This window comes from Carcharhinus amblyrhynchos, chromosome 11, assembly GCF_965287045.1.
Source record: "Carcharhinus amblyrhynchos chromosome 11, sCarAmb.v2.hapA, whole genome shotgun sequence".
NCBI classification, from domain to species: domain Eukaryota; kingdom Metazoa; phylum Chordata; class Chondrichthyes; order Carcharhiniformes; family Carcharhinidae; genus Carcharhinus; species Carcharhinus amblyrhynchos.
Window position 1 is genome coordinate 40,900,947 of NC_137334.1, and position 17,862 is coordinate 40,918,808.

At 36.5% G+C, this 17,862-nt stretch overlaps 1 protein-coding gene across 1 annotated transcript in view; it reads left to right on the top strand.

Annotated features, from left to right (window-relative positions):
- Positions 1–17,862, top strand: part of ttn.2 (titin, tandem duplicate 2) — a 324,032-nt gene that overhangs the window by 104,051 nt on the left and 202,119 nt on the right. The window contains exons 74-102 of the mRNA XM_080198903.1: positions 42–320; positions 914–1,195; positions 1,316–1,594; positions 1,787–2,065; positions 2,200–2,478; positions 2,822–3,109; positions 3,255–3,533; positions 3,798–4,079; positions 5,289–5,567; positions 5,720–5,998; positions 6,548–6,826; positions 6,963–7,250; positions 7,521–7,799; positions 8,660–8,941; positions 9,063–9,341; positions 9,503–9,781; positions 9,921–10,199; positions 10,313–10,600; positions 10,785–11,063; positions 11,514–11,795; positions 11,894–12,172; positions 12,262–12,540; positions 12,671–12,949; positions 13,055–13,342; positions 15,629–15,907; positions 16,012–16,290; positions 16,417–16,695; positions 16,865–17,152; positions 17,315–17,602. Coding sequence (XP_080055029.1) covers positions 42–320; positions 914–1,195; positions 1,316–1,594; positions 1,787–2,065; positions 2,200–2,478; positions 2,822–3,109; positions 3,255–3,533; positions 3,798–4,079; positions 5,289–5,567; positions 5,720–5,998; positions 6,548–6,826; positions 6,963–7,250; positions 7,521–7,799; positions 8,660–8,941; positions 9,063–9,341; positions 9,503–9,781; positions 9,921–10,199; positions 10,313–10,600; positions 10,785–11,063; positions 11,514–11,795; positions 11,894–12,172; positions 12,262–12,540; positions 12,671–12,949; positions 13,055–13,342; positions 15,629–15,907; positions 16,012–16,290; positions 16,417–16,695; positions 16,865–17,152; positions 17,315–17,602 — 8,157 coding nt within the window. The remainder of the gene's footprint in view (positions 1–41; positions 321–913; positions 1,196–1,315; positions 1,595–1,786; positions 2,066–2,199; positions 2,479–2,821; positions 3,110–3,254; positions 3,534–3,797; positions 4,080–5,288; positions 5,568–5,719; positions 5,999–6,547; positions 6,827–6,962; positions 7,251–7,520; positions 7,800–8,659; positions 8,942–9,062; positions 9,342–9,502; positions 9,782–9,920; positions 10,200–10,312; positions 10,601–10,784; positions 11,064–11,513; positions 11,796–11,893; positions 12,173–12,261; positions 12,541–12,670; positions 12,950–13,054; positions 13,343–15,628; positions 15,908–16,011; positions 16,291–16,416; positions 16,696–16,864; positions 17,153–17,314; positions 17,603–17,862) is intronic.

Here is a 17,862-nt window from a genome sequence, read left to right on the forward strand (position 1 = left end):
CGTGAGTTAATTAAATGTGTTCTTTCTTGTGTGAATTTTAGAGCCCCCAAGCTTTACAGAAAAAATAACATCGCAAGATGTTGTACTTGGTTCTACAGTACAGTTTAGAACTGTTGTGAAAGGAAGCACACCATTATCTACAAAATGGCTTAAAGGGGACAGGGAACTGATGCATGGTGTGGCATATTCTATTTGGAATGAAGGCTCAACATACTTGTTGGAGTTGGTTTCAGCTAAAATATCTGACGCAGGTGTTTACACCTGCCAAGTCAGCAACGATATTGGTACAGTTGCCTGCTCCGCAGAATTGTTTGTGAAAGGTGTGCATTTTTTATTGAAATACTGTTTTGTACTATACTGCTTTTTCTTTTTAGCTCTTTTAATAGCTTAGAACTATCGATTTGTTTTCTTGATATTAGATCAGCTCTCATGGTAGGTCTTTACACTGCCAACCATGGAGAGGGAGAAGTGACAATTACCCAGCATCAGTAAATTTGGGCTGATACTCAGACTTGATATTCCTCATTTGGAATCTCTGCATTAATGGTTTGATGAAGCATCATATAATTTGTTCTGAGTTTAAGGAAGAACAGGCAAAACAAAAGTCATACATCAAATTGATTTGCATCTTAAAATGACAGCGATGGACAAGTTTGGGAAGGTTTAAAGTCTAGAATGCCCCACCCTCCCAAAATGAAGAATAAGCATTATGGTGGAGGCACTAATGAGAATAACTGATAGAATAAAGGAAATTTGTACACAGTTGTAAAGGAGAATTAAAGTATAATAATTTATTTATAAATTGTAAATGTGCATTTTAAATGTATTCTCACTAATTACTTATACCTAAATGTTAGTTGGAGTTGCTTTTGATTATTCTTTAAATTTACTGTGACATTTATTTGGCTTCCAGAACCACCTAGCTTCATCAAAAAACTAAACACTTCAGCAATATTAAAGAAAGGAGTCACAGCACATTTTGAGTGCATTATAACTGGCACACCTGAAATCAAAGTCACTTGGTACAAACATGGCCAGGAAATTATAGCCAGTAAGAAATGTATGATGTCATTTGATGGTTCTGTGGCAGTTCTTGAAATTTTTGATGTTATGGTGGATGACAGTACATGCTACATATGTGAAGCAAGAAATGAAGCTGGTAGTATCAGCTGCAGCTCTGAGGTTGAAGTTAAAGGTCTGTACTAATGCTTCCTTGATTCGGTAACAAAATATGTACTGCAGTTTCTTGAGCAAGGTTTCTATTAGTTTCTGCACTTCAGTTGATCTGGATTTCTTCACTGTGATTACTTTATAGAACCTCCCAGTTTTAGAAGGAAACTTCAGAACGCTGAGATAGTTAAAACCAGTGATATCACCCTTGATTGTGAGGTGGTTGGAACAGGTCCTTTTGAAGTTCTGTGGTATAAGGACAATAAACAAATTCATCGCAGCAAAAAATACAAAATGATCTCTGACAATTGTTTAGCCAGTCTCTGCATTCTAACATCCGATACCTCTGATATAGGCGAATACACATGTACAGTAAAAAATGATGTGGGGAGTTGTTCCTGCAGTTCCATAATCAGCCTGAAAGGTTAGTCGTAGCATGTTGTCAGAAAATAATTTTTTTCACTGTTAGTAGTGCTATTTTAGTTGTCTTGTTCTCCATTGGAAAAGTAATCGCTAAGATCTTTGTAGAAGCATTCTACCTTTATATGTTGAAGCATTGTTAGAAAAAAAAATGAAAGACTGAAATATATTCACATTGCCATTTGCTTTGAACCAGAACCCCCAGGATTTATAAAGACGATTGAAAATGTCACAACATTGTCAGGGAATTCTATTGCGTTCCAATGTCTAGTAAGAGGCTCAACACCTATTCATGTAACTTGGAAGAAAGACAATGTTGGTGTCAAAGAAGATGGCAATATTAAGCTGTCTTTTGAAAATAGTCTTGCTGCTCTTCAGATAAATACTGTTGGAGAAAACCATGCTGGGAATTATACATGTCATATTAAAAATGATGCAGGAACTGAGAGGTGTTTTGCCACCTTGTTAGTAGCAGGTCAGTGCCACGTTAGTTGTATGGTACTTTCCATTTCAAACTTTTTACCAACTGCAAATAAATTCAGATTCCTTGTCATGCATCATAGAGCTCATAGCAGTAATATATTGAAGAGATCTTTTTCTCCTTCATAGAACCAGCCAAAATCACAGAACAAGCGCAGTCAATCAGTGTGACTGCAGGGAATCCAGCAAGCTTGGAATGTACTGTGGCTGGTACACCAGAACTAAAAGTTAAATGCTTTAAGGATGGTAATGAAATGGCACCTAGCAAAAAACACAAATTCAGCTTCGAGAATAACGTGGTCAGCTTAAAATTTCCTTCCGTTTCTGATGATGATACTGCTGAATATACTTTTGAGGTCAAGAATGAGTTTGGCACCAGCACCTGTAAAGCTTCAGTGTCTGTATTAGGTTTGTGTTTGATTTACATTTAAAATTTGATTAATTTAAATATCCAGCACAATTTAAAAGCTTTGCTTTCAAATAAGTTGACCATAAACATATATAATGGATTCCATGGTATATTTTTTCTTATTGAGACCCAGTAATGATAAGAATATCCAAATCAACTAATTTTAAAAACATCTTGTTTTCAATGGACTTTGAAGTATATGTCCTTGTAAAGCTGAAAATTAAACTGTTGAAATCATCCCTACTTATTAAAAACAATCATGGTTGATTTGATTGATGTAAAGCTTTCGGAAATATTTATTCTAAATTGACTGCTGTGCTTTTGTTACCTTATCTTGAACAGATCAAATTATTCCCCCATTGTTTACAAGAAAATTACGGGATTTGGATGCTGTTTTAGGATCTTTCATTATTATGGAATGCAAACTTGCTGGATCTCTTCCAATGAGCTTTACATGGTATAAGGATTTCAAAGTAATAACATCTGGTGAAAAATACCAAGTATTATGTCAAGATAGCGCAACAACACTGCAAGTTAATGATCTAGAGTTTTCTGATCACGGCACTTACATTTGCAAAGCGACAAATTCAGTGGGGAGCGATGAATGTAGTGGAGTCTTAAACATAACAGGTTTGAAAGATGAACGTGCTTTACAATTCCTATTCTAGCTTTTGTATTTACCTTCACTTGTTCAGTTTCTGATTTTTCCTCAGTGCCCTGAAAATGTAAACTAAATACTAAAGGGATTCCATTTTTCTTTCCACCTGAATTTTAGAACCACCAAGTTTTACGGAAAAGCCTGTAGCCCAGCAAACTCTACCTGGTTCCACAGTGCAGTTTAGAAGTGTTGTGAAAGGAACTGCTCCACTTTCTATAAAGTGGCTGAAAGATGGCAGGGAGCTGATGTCTGGAGCTGACTGTTTCATTTTAAATGAAGGTTCAACAAGTTTACTCGAGTTGCTTTCAGCTAAAGCGTCTGATTTGGGTGACTATACTTGTGAAGTCAGCAACAAAGTTGGCAGTGCCACTTGTACAGCAAGTCTGTTTGTCAAAGGTGTGTATTTTAGGTTCAGTTGTTAAACCATTGTGGAACACTTAAAAGTTCTGATTTCACCCAGTTTGAAAATTTTGCATGTCTGCAGTTATTTTTCTTTGGTTTGTTATGTGCCTTTCTCTTGTTTGTTACTTTCAATGTTACTATTGTTTGTGTGTCGTTTTTCTTTATTTCTTCATGTTCATAGGCGTTGATTTTATGTTGTCCCTACTTGTTGCTGCATTTTTACTGTTGTAATGAAGTTTACTACGTTCTCTTCTCTAGAACCTCCATATTTCATTAAGAAGTTAGATTCTGCAGCAATATTTAAAAGAGGAGAGACAGCAAGTTTTGAGTGCAAAGTTACTGGCACGCCTGAAATCAAAGTCTCTTGGTTCAGGAACCACCGTGAGATTAGTGCCAATGAAAAATACAGAATGTCATTTATTGATTCTGTGGCAGTCTTTGAGATTGTCAATGTAAACCTGGAGGACAGTGGGAATTATTCTTGTAAAGCACAAAATGAAGCTGGCAGTGAATCTTGCGAGATTAAAGTTGCAGTGAAAGGTTTGTAAAAAATTCTGGTTACATTTCTGTCAGAAGTAAATTAGTCTTTCTGAAAATGTTGCAAGTTCCTTTTGTGCACATTTGGAATAGTTGCAAATCTTGAATTTTTAGCAGCCTAGTTTTATTGCTTCATTTCAATTGTGGAATAGAAATTAATTCTGTGCGGGAATCTGGCAAATGTAAACTATGGCAGTGTTTCTTCGCTGAGGGCCCAGGGAGACTTTTGCCAGAATTCACCTACCACGGATTCGGAGCGAGTGAGAGGTGGATAACAGAAATGTCCGTTGACCTCAGGTGGAATTTCCAGTCTCACTCGAGTGAGGCCATAAAATTGTTCCCCTTAACTTTTGGATCTGATTTGATTGTGGCCATTTGATTGTTTGGAGCAGTAAGCGACAACTGGCTTCCTGTGACAAGGCATTAGGTGGGGGAAGATAGACACTGTGGAGCAATGGTTGTGAGGTGTGTTACATCTGGCATCTGACACTGGGAAATGCCAGATAGCATCAGCAAGATAAACCTAGGAGGAAGACTCTGTGAGATTCTCAGACTCCCTGAGAGATTCTCTGCTGAAGGGCGAATCCAAGAGCAAAGACTACAGATTTTCTTTCTGAGGCCACAAGATGTTTCTATTATGGAATCGCTTTTGGTTTATCTCGAAAATGCTGCTATTTTCCTGACAACTTAACCTGGAGAATGGCCATTGGAGGCATTCCGCATCATCCTCAAAAGAAAAATAAAATTCCCATTTGGGTCCCATGCATATAATTGAATTCCAATTTTGTTTATCGGTCAGATTTCAGCTACAGTCCAATACACATTTTTCTCCACCCAAGGGATTGGTGTTAAAAATGGGGAACTGGCAAGAGCGAACCTGGAAATGAAGATGTTCGATTTTAACTGCTCCCTTCTTTCCTGTTGATGGGGCACAGGGAAAACTCTCTGTAATCGCATCTGGGAAAATTTGTAAACATTGAGGATTAATAACATCATTGAAGATTGTCCAATTGGATATAAAAACAAGCGTAAAAGCGTATTTGAATAATTCAGTGATAGCTGAAAGAGAAACTAGCCGGATGTTGGTTTGTCTCGTGCATTAGCCATTGCTCTTTAAAAATGAATCTCAATTCTTTATGTCATTTATAATTTTTGGAAGTCAACTTGCTAAACCTGAAATATATAAATCATGTTATCGTCTTTACTCTTTAGAACCTCCCACATTTATGAAGAAGCTTGAACCACTTGAGGTAGTAAAATCCACTGATTTCACTCTTGAATGTGAGGTGGCCGGTTCAAGTCCGTTTGAAATTGTGTGGTATAAAGACAATAAACAAATTCGACACAGTAAAAAATACAAAATGATTACTGATATTTCTTTAGTCAGTCTTTGCATTCTAACGTCTGACAGCTCAGATGTTGGTGAATACAAGTGTACGGTAAAAAATGATGTTGGGAGTTGCTCCTGCAGTTCTACAGTCAGTTTGAAAGGTTAGTGGCAATCCAGTTCCCCTCAGTAATTTTAACTGGATATTTGTTATTATGTTCTTAAGAAGCATTATTGAATACCTTGAAATAATTTTTAATCATTGGCTGTGTAATTATAAAATGTAACAGGTTATATTCTCTTTACTTTGAACCAGAGAGACCAACCTTCATACAAACAATAGAAAATGCAACAGTATTTTCTGGAAATCCTGCTGTATTTCAATGTCTTGTAAAGGGCTCAGTTCCAATAACTACAAGCTGGAAAAAAGATGGCAAACATGTCACGGAAGATGATAATGTAAAAATGTCCTTTGAAAACAATGTTGCCATGTTGCAGATTATTAAGGTTGAAGAAAAAGATGGTGGATATTATATATGTCAGGCAAAGAATGACGCAGGAACTGCAAAATGCTTTGCTACTTTGGCAGTATTGGGTTAGTAACAAGTCATAAGTACAAATCATTATCCAAAAGTTCTCAATTTATAATATATACCCCTCCAAGCAAAGTTATTTTAATATCAAAATTAAAAATGACAATGAGAACATTTTCCATGCTGAGGATCCATCTTCAGGAACAATAGTTTCCCTTGATTATTGCCAAAGGTATGACTCTGGCAAATACTTGGAAGAGTACTTCCACTCCATCCCAGTGGCTTAATTGAATTTTCCTCATCATCTGTTTTATGAGCTCTGTCAACGAGATTGTTAATATAATGCCAGAATGGGGCAATAGCTCTCCATTGAACACAAACCTATTAGGAGTTGATTTGAAGCCGCCCAAACTCATTTCACATGGATCACCTACAGTCCTCATGCAGACTGACACCCCTATTGTAGCAGCCTTTACTGGATTTAAACCCAACCCATGAGTTATCAAATCAATTCTACATGTTGCTGTGCTCATGTTAATTTCTTAACGTAGAAATCCTAACACAATTATTGCATAGTTCTCCTGATGGAAATGGTCTAATTTCTCCAACAGAATCTGCGAATATCATAGAAAAGACTGAGTCATTTACAGTGTCTTCAGGAGACCCAGCCATTTTGGAATGTACTGTAGCTGGCACACCAGAGTTAAGTGTTGCATGGTTCAAAAATGGAAAGCAACTGGAAGCAAATAGAAAATATAAAATGAGTTTTGTGAATAAGGTGGCCAGTCTAAAAATTCTGTCTGCTGAAATGGATGACAGTGCTGACTATACTTTTAAAGTTCAGAATGAGTTTGGAGCCAAAAGTTGTGATATTTCTTTGACAGTATTAGGTCAGTGATTAATTTGTATTGAAAACTTTGATTTCATGAAGCAATTATTTTGAAAACCAAATCTTATCACAAAGTTTAAAATAATGGACACGTTTTAATTGATCTTTGTGATTTTTCCCTCCCCTGTATTGGACAGAACAAATAATTGCTCCATTGTTTACAAGGAAGTTAAAGGAAATGAGCAATACTTTAGGATCTTTTGTACGAATGGAATGCAAAGTTTCTGGTTCTATGCCCATGGAAGTTACTTGGTATAAAGAGGGCCGCGAAATATCAGCTAGTGACAAATACAAGATCTTATTTCAAGACAATATGCTGTCTTTAGAAGTCAATGAATTAGACATTTCAGATGGTGGAATTTATACTTGCAACGTGGCAAATTCAGCAGGAAAGGATGAATGCAGTGCTGTCTTAAGTGTAAAAGGTTTGAAAAATTGCTTTGTCACATTTCCTTCCTATTGATAGTCCAAGAAATGTTTATTTCCTTATCAAAGCTTTTTTCTTAAAAAAATCAGTGCAGTAGTGTTGTAACTGAATAAACCTTTCAAACATCCCTTTCCTCATTATTTTAAGTTTGTAAATTTTTGAATATGTTAGCATGTGGTATTCATAAGATTATCTTCAATCTGAGCATTTCTTTCAGTTCCCACATACATGAGTTAATTAAATGTGTTTTTTCTTGTGTGAATTTTAGAGCCCCCAAGCTTTACAGAAAAAATAACATCGCGAGATGTTGTACTTGGTTCTACAGTACAGTTTAGAACTGTTGTGAAAGGAAGCACACCATTATCTACAAAATGGCTTAAAGGGGACAGGGAACTGATGCATGGTGTGGCATATTCTATTTGGAATGAAGGCTCAATATATTTGTTGGAGTTGGTTTCAGCTAAAATATCTGATGCAGGTGTTTACACCTGCCAAGTCAGCAATGATGCTGGTACAGTTGCCTGCTCCGCAGAATTGTTTGTGAAAGGTGTGCATTTCAGTATTTATTATTGTGATTATCTTTTATTCTATACTGTTTTCCCAGCTTAGCTACTTTAAAAGTCTAGCACCATCAACTTGTCTTCTTGATGGTTAGTCAGCTTTAGTTGTACAACTTTACACCGCTAACCAGAGAGAGGGCTGTCTCATTTATCAGTAAATTGGGGCTGATACTCATTCCTTATTTGGAATCTCTACAGTTTTGACATTAACTGTTAGATGAAGCATCATGGTGAAGGCTGACATTTAGGTAATTGTGGAAAGTTCTTTCTTAGTTAAGGAAAATCTCAAATAAATAAGGTTTAAAGTCAAGTTGAATTGTACTATGAAAGGACAGAAAGGCAATTTTGAGAACTTCTGAAGCCTAGACTGCCCATCTCTCAAAATGAAGAACAATTATGGTGGAGGCAGCAATGGGAAAAGCTGATCTTAAATCTGGTTTCCTCCCACCGTCCAAAGAAATGCAGATTAGGTGGATTGGTCATGCTAAATTGCCCTTCAGTGTCCCAAGATGTGTAGGTTAGATGGATGATATACATGTGGGATTTCAGGCTTCGGGCGGGGAACAGGGCCTGTGCAAGATACTCTGTCAGAGAGTCGATGCAGACTCGATGGGCTGAATTTCCTCTTCTGCACCGTAGGGATTCTATGATTCTATACATGAAAAAGGAATTTTTGTTTGTTTTACCCTACACAGAGCACTCACTGAGCGCTGAACCTTATTTTTTTTAAGTTGTTAGTTTGATCTGTAAATTTTTTGTAGCAAATTATCTATAGCTAAATGTTAGTTTGAATTGGTTTTGATTATTCTTTAAATTCATACTGACTTTTTAACATTTTGGCTTCTAGAACCTCCTAGCTTTGTTAAAAAGCTAAACACTTCAACAATATTAAAGAAAGGAATCACAGCATGTTTTGAGTGCATTATAACTGGCACACCTAAAATCAAAGTTATTTGGTACAAAAATGGCCAGGAAATTATAGCCAGTGACAAATATATGATGTCATTTGATGGTTCTGTGGCAGTTCTTGAAATTATTGATATTATGCTGGATGACAGTACATGCTACATATGTGAAGCAAGAAATGAGGCTGGTAGTGACAGCTGCAGCACTGAGGTTGAAGTTAAAGGTCTGTAATAATGTCTTTCTTAATTCAACAACAAAATATATATTGTGGTTTCTTGTGCAAGGCTTTGATCAGTTTCTGCATTTCAGTTAATCTGTATTTCTTTATTGTGATTACTTTATAGAACCTCCCAGTATTAGAAGGGAACTTCAATCCACTGAGTTACTAAGAGGTAGTAGTGCCACTCTTGAATGTGAAATAGCTGGAACAGGTCCCTTTAATGTTATGTGGTCTAAGGATAATAAGCAGATTCGATTAGGTGAAAAATACAAAATGGTCACTGAGAACTTTTTAATTAGTCTTCATATTTTGAAGATTGGTGCTTCCACTGCTGGTGACTATAAATGCACAGTAACAAATGATGTGGGAAGCTGCTCCTGCAGTTGTAGTGTCAGCTTGAAAGGTTAGTTATTTTGAGTCTGGAAAATAATTTTGCTCATAATGTTGATATTTTTACAGAACAGTTCCAAAAAAATTTTCTATTACATATTTCTATTTTATTATCATGCTTGAGGACAGAGGAAATAATTCATATTTATTTGTCTGCCTGTTTATCTGAACCAGAACCTCCCTCATTTATAAGGAAGATTGAAAGTGTTACAATAGTTGCTGGAAATCCTGCTGCATTTCAATGTTTTGTAAAAGGGTCACAGCCTTTATCCATAAGTTGGATGAAAGATAATGATGATATCAAAGAAGATGATAACCTAACAATTTGTTTTGAGAACAATACTGCTATTCTGAAAATTACTGCTGGTGAAACGAAACATGGTGGGAAATATATCTGTCAGGCTAAAAATGATGCAGGAATTGAGAAATGTTTTGCTACATTGACAGTCACAGGTTGGTAGAGAACACTTGTGAATCTTGTTGCCCAACTTGTGAAAGTCAGTTGCTGCTAAGTTCAAACTACTCGTGAAAAAGCAGCACTCCTTTAAAAAGAATAAACAATGACTCAGCACAATATTTTTTTTCTTAACAGAACCTGCAAAAATTGTTGAGCGAGCAAAGTCACACAGTGTAACTGTGAGAAATCCAGCAAATTTGGAATGTACTGTAGCTGGTACTCCAAACTTAAAAATGAAATGGTTTAAAGATGGAAAGCAGATTACACCCAGCAGAAATTACAAAATGAGCTTTGAGAAAAACATAGCCAGTTTAAAGATTCTGTCGGTAGAGAAGTCAAGTAGTGGTGAATATACTTTTGAGGTGCAGAATGAATTTGGAGTCGACAGCTGCAAAGCTTCCTTGACAGTATTAGGTTAGTATTTTAAATTGTTGTGAAAAGGAATGCAGTTAAGGCATGAAATTAGACTTGGTATTTGAGGCTACTTTTACATCTTAAGCTTACAGATTGTGCTCTATATTGTACAGATCAATTAATTGCTCCAACATTTACGAAAAAGTTAAAGGATACGGGCACTTCATTAGGGTCTTTCATGTCCATGGAGTGCAAAGTATCTGGCTCGCTTCCATTGAACATTCATTGGTATAAAGATGGCAAGGAGATATCAGATAGTGACAAATATAAAATATCACGGCAAGATAACACTTCAGCTTTGGAGATACATCAACTAGAAATCACAGACGGTGGAAATTATACCTGCAAAGTATCAAATGTAGCAGGAAGTGATGAATGCAGTGCCACATTAGTTGTGAAAGGTTTGAACTACAATCTTTGTGTTATCACCTCCATTTCTTAAAATGATAAAAGTCAGTTGTATCATACTCTTGAACTAATTGTTCTGAATTTATTAGCATTATGTGGTTCATAATGCAGAAGTTGATGAATCTTTATTTATGCTCTTTATCGCAACAAATATATTTTTTCTTCAATGAATTTTAGAACCACCAAGATTTATAGTAAAACCAGTGTCACAGGAGGTCCCCCCCCATTCTGCAGTGCAGTTCAAGAGTGATGTGAAAGGAACACCTCCTCTGTATTTCAAATGGTTTAAGGATGACAAGGAGCTAAATTCTGATGCTACATGTCGCATTATGACAGAAGGTTCATCCAGTTTTCTGCAACTGTATTCAGTAAATCATTCCAATACAGGATACTATACTTGCCACGTCACCAATGATGCTGGCGTAAATACCTGTACAGCAAAACTATTTGTAACAGGTGTGCAATTTTTATGCAGTGTTGCAATGTGTTATCAGTATCTTGTTTATTTTTTACTTGTTTTGTCTTTAACTTGCTGAGTATTCTCAGTAGAGATCATCTTTCTTATCTGTTTATCATGTTAGCATCTTGTGTTCTTCATGACATTGAACATATGTTACAATCTTATACTCTTTATCAATTTTATATTTGCTTCTTATTTTCTTCATGATCTTAAAAATACATCATCTTGTACTCTTCACTAAAGCGATTCTATTGAATGCTTTTTATTGTTTATAACACTGAAAATAAATCTTTGATTTATGTCTTTTTAAAATAATTTGAAACATTCTCTTATGTAACTACTTTCAGTATCTTTCCTCTTTCTACATACTTCACAATTCCAATTTTTCCAAAACACTAACATTCTTGTAACTCTGGCACTAAATGCCCTCTATTTTGGTTTCCTAGAGCCCCCAACTTTCGTTCAGAAGCCAGAACCATCCAAAGTGCTGAAGAAAGGTGAATCCGTACATTTTGAGTGCAAAGTGATTGGCACGCCCGAAATAAAGGTTTCATGGTTCAAGAATGACATTGAAATTAGTGCTGGTACCAAGTACAAAATGCGTTACGACAATTGTGTAGCAGTTCTTGAAATCATTAACGCTGATTTGGAAGATAGCGGGGATTACATATGTGAAGCTCAAAACGAAGCTGGCAGTGCAAGTTGCAATGTAGCTTTTACTGTCAAAGGTATGTAGATTTTTTCAAGTGTATTTCAAAGTTTGTTCTAAAGCAAGTATCTTTTCACCATGAATGCATAAATGAGACAAATTACCATTTTCTTACAGAACCTCCGGTTTTCAGTAAACCACTAGAGACAGTTAATGTCAGAAAAGACTCTGATATCGTACTCCAGTGTGAAATCCGTGGTACATCTCCTTTTGACATATCCTGGTATAAAGACAAAAGGCAAATCCGAGCAAGTAATAAGTATAAAATGATGTATGAAAACCATGTCGCAAGTATTCATATTCTTAAAGTGGAGGCTTCAGATGTAGGAGAATATATGTGCATGGCCAAGAATGATGTAGGAGGTGATACTTCCATTGGCACAGTCAATCTGAAAGGTTGGTAAATTTTCCAAATGCAAATTTTACCACTGTTGCAATTTCAGAAAAATAAATCAGACATAAAAAATATTTCTTTAATTCTTCAGAGCCGCCAGTATTTGTGAAGAAACTTTCCAACATTTCTTCTCTGCTTGGAGAGTCTATAACTTTACAAGCTACCATTAAAGGTTCAGAACCAATTCATGTGACATGGATCAAGGAACACAAAGAATTGAAAGATGATGAGTATATGACTATTACTCATGAACAAAACACTGTAACGCTACATATTTCAAAAGTAGAACCAATTCATGCTGGAAAGTATGTTTGCCAAATCAAAAATGATGCTGGAATGCATGAGAGTGCTGCCATAATATCACTTCTGGGTCAGTACTTAACATCAACTTATTGATGTTTTTAGAATTTGGTTTGCATTTAAGAGCATTGCCCAATATTATTTTCTTTACCAATATATACCAAGAATCTTTTGTAAAAGTACTTTTTTTTGTATTTTAGAACCTGCCACAATAACGGAAAAAGCAGAGTCTGTCAGTGTAACTGCAGGAGATCAAGCAACTTTGGAATGCGTTGTTAGAGGTACACCAGAACTAAAAGTGAAATGGTTGAAAAATGGTCAAGAGTTAGCATCTGGCAGAAAGTATAGAATCAGTTTTCTAAATGGGATTGCCAACCTAAAGATTCTTTCTGCCGAGAAGGCAGACAGTGGTCAATATACTTTTGAAGTCCAGAATAATGTTGGTAGCAGCAGCTGCAAAGCATCAGTCAGTGTACTAGGTTTGGTTTATTTTTTCTTCTTTTTCATACTTACTTTCAAGATTTGTTAAATGCTTGTTAAACAAATCTTTTCATAATCATGGTTTATTGATGTAACTTAAACAGATCGAATCATTCCACCAACATTTACAAGAAAGTTAAAGAAGGTGGATGGTATTTTGGCTTCTCCTATCCAAATGGAGTGCAAAGTGTCTGGATCACCACCTATTGCTATATCTTGGTTCAAAGATGGACAAGAGATTGTTCATGGAGCAAAATGTCATCTCACATTTGGAGATAATACATGTGGTTTAAAAATAAATGCTCTGGAAATGTCAGATGTTGGCAATTATACATGTAAAGCAACAAATACTGCAGGGAGTGATGAATGCAGTGGTGTCTTGACCGTGAAAGGTCAGTTTATTTTTCTGTGAAGATTCCAGTATTTTACATTATTCTTTGTATTACTACCATCTCAATAGAGACTGGTAATGTTTTTTATAGAATCCGGAAACCTGTGTATTTCAGAAAAGAATAATGTCACAAGATTGACAGTTAAATCAAAAGAATTTTAGCACATAAAAAATCAAATAACATGAACGCTAATAAATAATCATGTATAGTTAGTTAGATTAATAGATAATAGAAGTACAATGAACTCTGTTGCTAATTATCTAAACTGAACTCCCTTATTCACAAAATTATTCTTAGCTTTTTGTTCTTTCCCCTTTTAAGCCTGTAACTTTTAAGTGCAGAACTGTCTTCATAGTGAAAGCATTACTGGAGACCCTGCCTCCAGCACCAGTGAGACAAATAATCCAGTGTTACTTCAGTTTCTCATGAACTAGGTCTTTTCAGTCCAAGTTCAGGTTTCAAGTCACATCCCAGCTTGGTGACCAGTAGAGACTTCGGGCCTGTAGCTGCTCTGTTTCCTTTAAACCCCTGACAGACTAAACTGTCTTTCATATTCAGTGATATTTTAGGAAATCCTGGTAACACATTGGGTACCTCTGTACCCTGCCATCTCAAAGCCCATCACCATGGCAGCTTGAATCACATGGGTCTTATATCCAGCTATCCTTAACACTCCAACCAGCTTTTATCTTAAATAGACAATTTAATGCAGAACTTTTAACAACCTAACGTTATCAACATCTTTTTGAAACTTTGGAGACTCAAAGACTATTAGCACACATGCTGCTGCCATTATAATCAGATATAAGCATCTTGCTCGTTTTTCACCAAAAATCACTCTGGATCCCCTTTAAACTAATCGGTACTTGCTGACAGACAGACATTAGAACAGATCACATGATCTCCTTCATCTTAATTTAAAGACCACAGCTCCAAAAATATGCAGAGGGCGATTCTCCCAGCCAACTGCATGCTTCTCTAGCAATGTAATGGGCCGGGAGACATCAGCAGAGGCCATTTAGCATGGGGTAAGGGTGGGGGAGGGTGACCCCAGGGCATTGTCAGCCTAGCAGCGCCAACCTGCCCCCCTTGCATTGCCCAATGGGCAAATTGGTAATGCCCAGGGGACACCTTGGTACTGCCCACCGGGCATCAGACAGTGCCAAGAAGGTGGAGGCCTTGAGAGACCTGGGAGGCCAATGATCAGGGTGGGAGGGGATTGGAAGGGCAGCGATGGGGGGGAGGGGCTGTTGTTGAGCTGGCCAGCGGGGTCACTGCATATGTGCTGATCTTCACTCTGTGCTGTGCTGCTGTCTCTCTGGCAGGAATAGGCACCGCATATTGATTTTCAACATGAATCTTGCCTGAGGACTCTGCAGTGCTTAGAGTGTGAGAGATTCATTTTGAAAATCCTGCAAAAATACCGTAGGGAGTTACTCCAGTTTTTACTTGAATTTGGTACTTAGAGTTTTTTTTGGGAGAATCCCGGCCATAACCTTGTAAATCTTATAATTGCAACGGTGCCTGGGTAGAAATGCATTCTCTATGTAACAGATCACTGATCCTGTTCCAGATACTGTCACACCAATCAATGCAATGTGCGACCTCTATAATCTCTGCTTGGGAATCTCCTCTTATATTTCTTTATCCAGTAAAGCCTGAAAAGACTAATTCAACCCACTAATTATGTCACAGTGGCCCTATTAAAAATACATACAATTTATCCATCTGATTGCCAAAACAAGGTCAAATCTCAAGAGCTCTTGCGGCCCAAACTTGGGCTGCATCAGCTCATAAACATTTCAGTGTCAAGCTCAGGAAAAGCAAGAAAAATCATTCAGTTAAAAGTTCAGCATGACAAATAAATTAAAGAAATCAGTCACAGTATTTAAGTTAGTTTTCCTTAATTAGCCTAAAAAACCTGATGTAGGAATTTGCCAGGATTCTTACAGCAGGCCTCAACCAGACAATCTGATGTCATTTTCAAGAGACATCAGTTTGGGTGTTGTGCCAGGACAGAACTCAGCCCAACTATCATCACTATCTTTGCCAAATGCTCAAGCTGCCCACCTTTAGGCTTAGACATAAAGAATGGTACCGGAAGACTAATATTATCTATGGATTTCCATGAGCCACTTCCGCCAGGAAAGAGGGGGCAAAGGAATAAAAGTTCTGGAAAAAAAGAAAAATTGATTTTGTCTTTACTTCCAGCAAAAATTGCATTCGTCTTTCGAGTAAATTTATAACTTAATGTTCCATTACAATATTTTGCTTTGACTCCTTTAGAACCACCTTCATTTATGAGGAAACCTGATCCTCAGGAAGCTTTACCTGGTTCAAATGTGAGATTTACAAGTGTTGTTACTGGAACAGTTCCACTGAAAGTGGCATGGTTTAAAGGTAGCACTCAACTGGTAACAGGAAGGAAATGTCTAATTTCTTTAAGTGGCTCGACAGCAGTATTAGAGCTATTAAACATAGACGCTTCCCAAAGTGGAGACTATATCTGCCAAGTCAGTAACGAAGCTGGCCAAGATTCTTGTGCAACAAAACTGTTTGTGAAAGGTTTGTAAATTACAAATTAGATGAAAGAGCATCTGTGTAAGTTAATATTTTACTGGGGTTGCTTGGCCTTTTTGAAAAAAAGTTTTCATATGTATCCTTACCAGAACCGGCCGTATTCCAGAAGAAGTTGAAGGACTCCAGTGTTGTACTGGGCAAATCAGTTTGTCTTGACTGCACATACACTGGTACCCCAGAAATCACAATCAGCTGGAAAAAAAATGGAATCCCTATATTCCAGTCAGAAAGATATATTTTAACTACTACTGAAACATCTTGTATTTTGGAGATTCTCAACTGTATTAGAGATGATAATGCAGAATATACATGTGAGGTAGAAAATGATGCTGGAATGGACACTTGTCATGCTAAGGTCAAAGTATTAGGTTTGTTAAAATTCAGATTTCTATTAGTCACTGACTTTACATCAATATTATGTCGCTTTTATTTTCTTTTTTATACACATAATATGCATAATTTTTAACTGTTGATGTATATTGATTATACTTCAGAACCGCCAACATTCATCCAGCATTTAGAACCACTGGAAATAACAATAGGTGACCCAGGATTCTTTGAATGTACTCTTACTGGAACACCTGAAATTAAGGTTACTTGGTACAAAGGGGACACAAAACTGAGAGCCACCCCTAATTGTAAAATGGAGTTTGTGAACAATGTTGCAAGAGTGAAACTGAAGAAAACAACTTTGAGTGACTGTGGGGAATATATATGCAAAGCTGAAAATAAAATAGGGGCCTGCTCATCAAAGGCCATGCTCAATATTCAAGGTGATTTTGCTGAACTGATTAATTGTGCTTGACAGATTGGCATATGTCAGCATCTGATACATTTTTCCATTGGAACACTTAAAAATCTTTTCACTGCAATTTGAAAAAAGTATATTTCCTATATGATCACAGTTTTGAAGAACTCATTCCTTAATTGTTTACTTTACAGAACGTAAAGTTGCACCTTCTTTCACAAGAAAAATTCAGAGTATAGAAGGAACTCTTCATCTTCCAGTGACATTTGAATGTCATGTTTCTGGTTCGATGCCCATTGAAACCTCTTGGTTTAAAGATGGTGTAAAATTGACGAATGAAGAAAAATTAATTATATCTTTCACAGGAAATGTAGCAACTCTTAAAATTCTTAATACTGAGATGAATCATGCGGGTGAATACACTTGCAAAGCTTCAAACATGGTTGGAGCTGTTTCATGCAGTTCTAAACTAACCCTGAAAGGTTTGTTGGGTTACAAATTAATTAAATATCTTCATCTCTTTCTCTTTATTATATCCCAATCTTGCAGCATTTAAAACTTGTTTCTTTTAATGATTGCTGGGTGCAGTTATTTTACTACTGCAATATTACGATAGAAAATAATAATTTTTTGTTTTTTTTTAGCGGCTAGAATTGCTCCTGTATTTGACAAAAAACTAGAACCATTGGATGTTACTACTGGGCAAAGTGTAGATCTTGAGTGCCATTTCATTGGCTCTTCTCCAGTTAAAGTTATTTGGCTGAAGGATGGCAAAGAAGTTCGAACAAGTGGCAATTACAAGATAACTTGCATGGAAAATACACCTCACTTGACAATTCTAAAAGCAGACAAAGGAGATTCATGCCAGTTTGTTTGTGAGGCTAGCAATGATATGGGAAAGGACTCATGCAAAGCATTAGTGACTGTGAAAGGTATTTTCTCAAGTCATTTATTAGTTTTTCCCCCAGCTCAGAATTTCAGACTCAGCATTATTCATTTGAAGGGAGAATGTTGTTTCTTCTTAGTTTTCCTTCTTCAATGTGGTTGTTTTCCAGTGACTTTTTTTTTCACTTTCTCAATCTGGAGTTCTTCTTTTGAAGTAAGAGCTTGAAAAAGGCAGTTACTAAAAGCACAAATCTAAACTGAAAAGTAATGTGAAATATTGTGGAAATCTCTTTAATCCATTCACGTC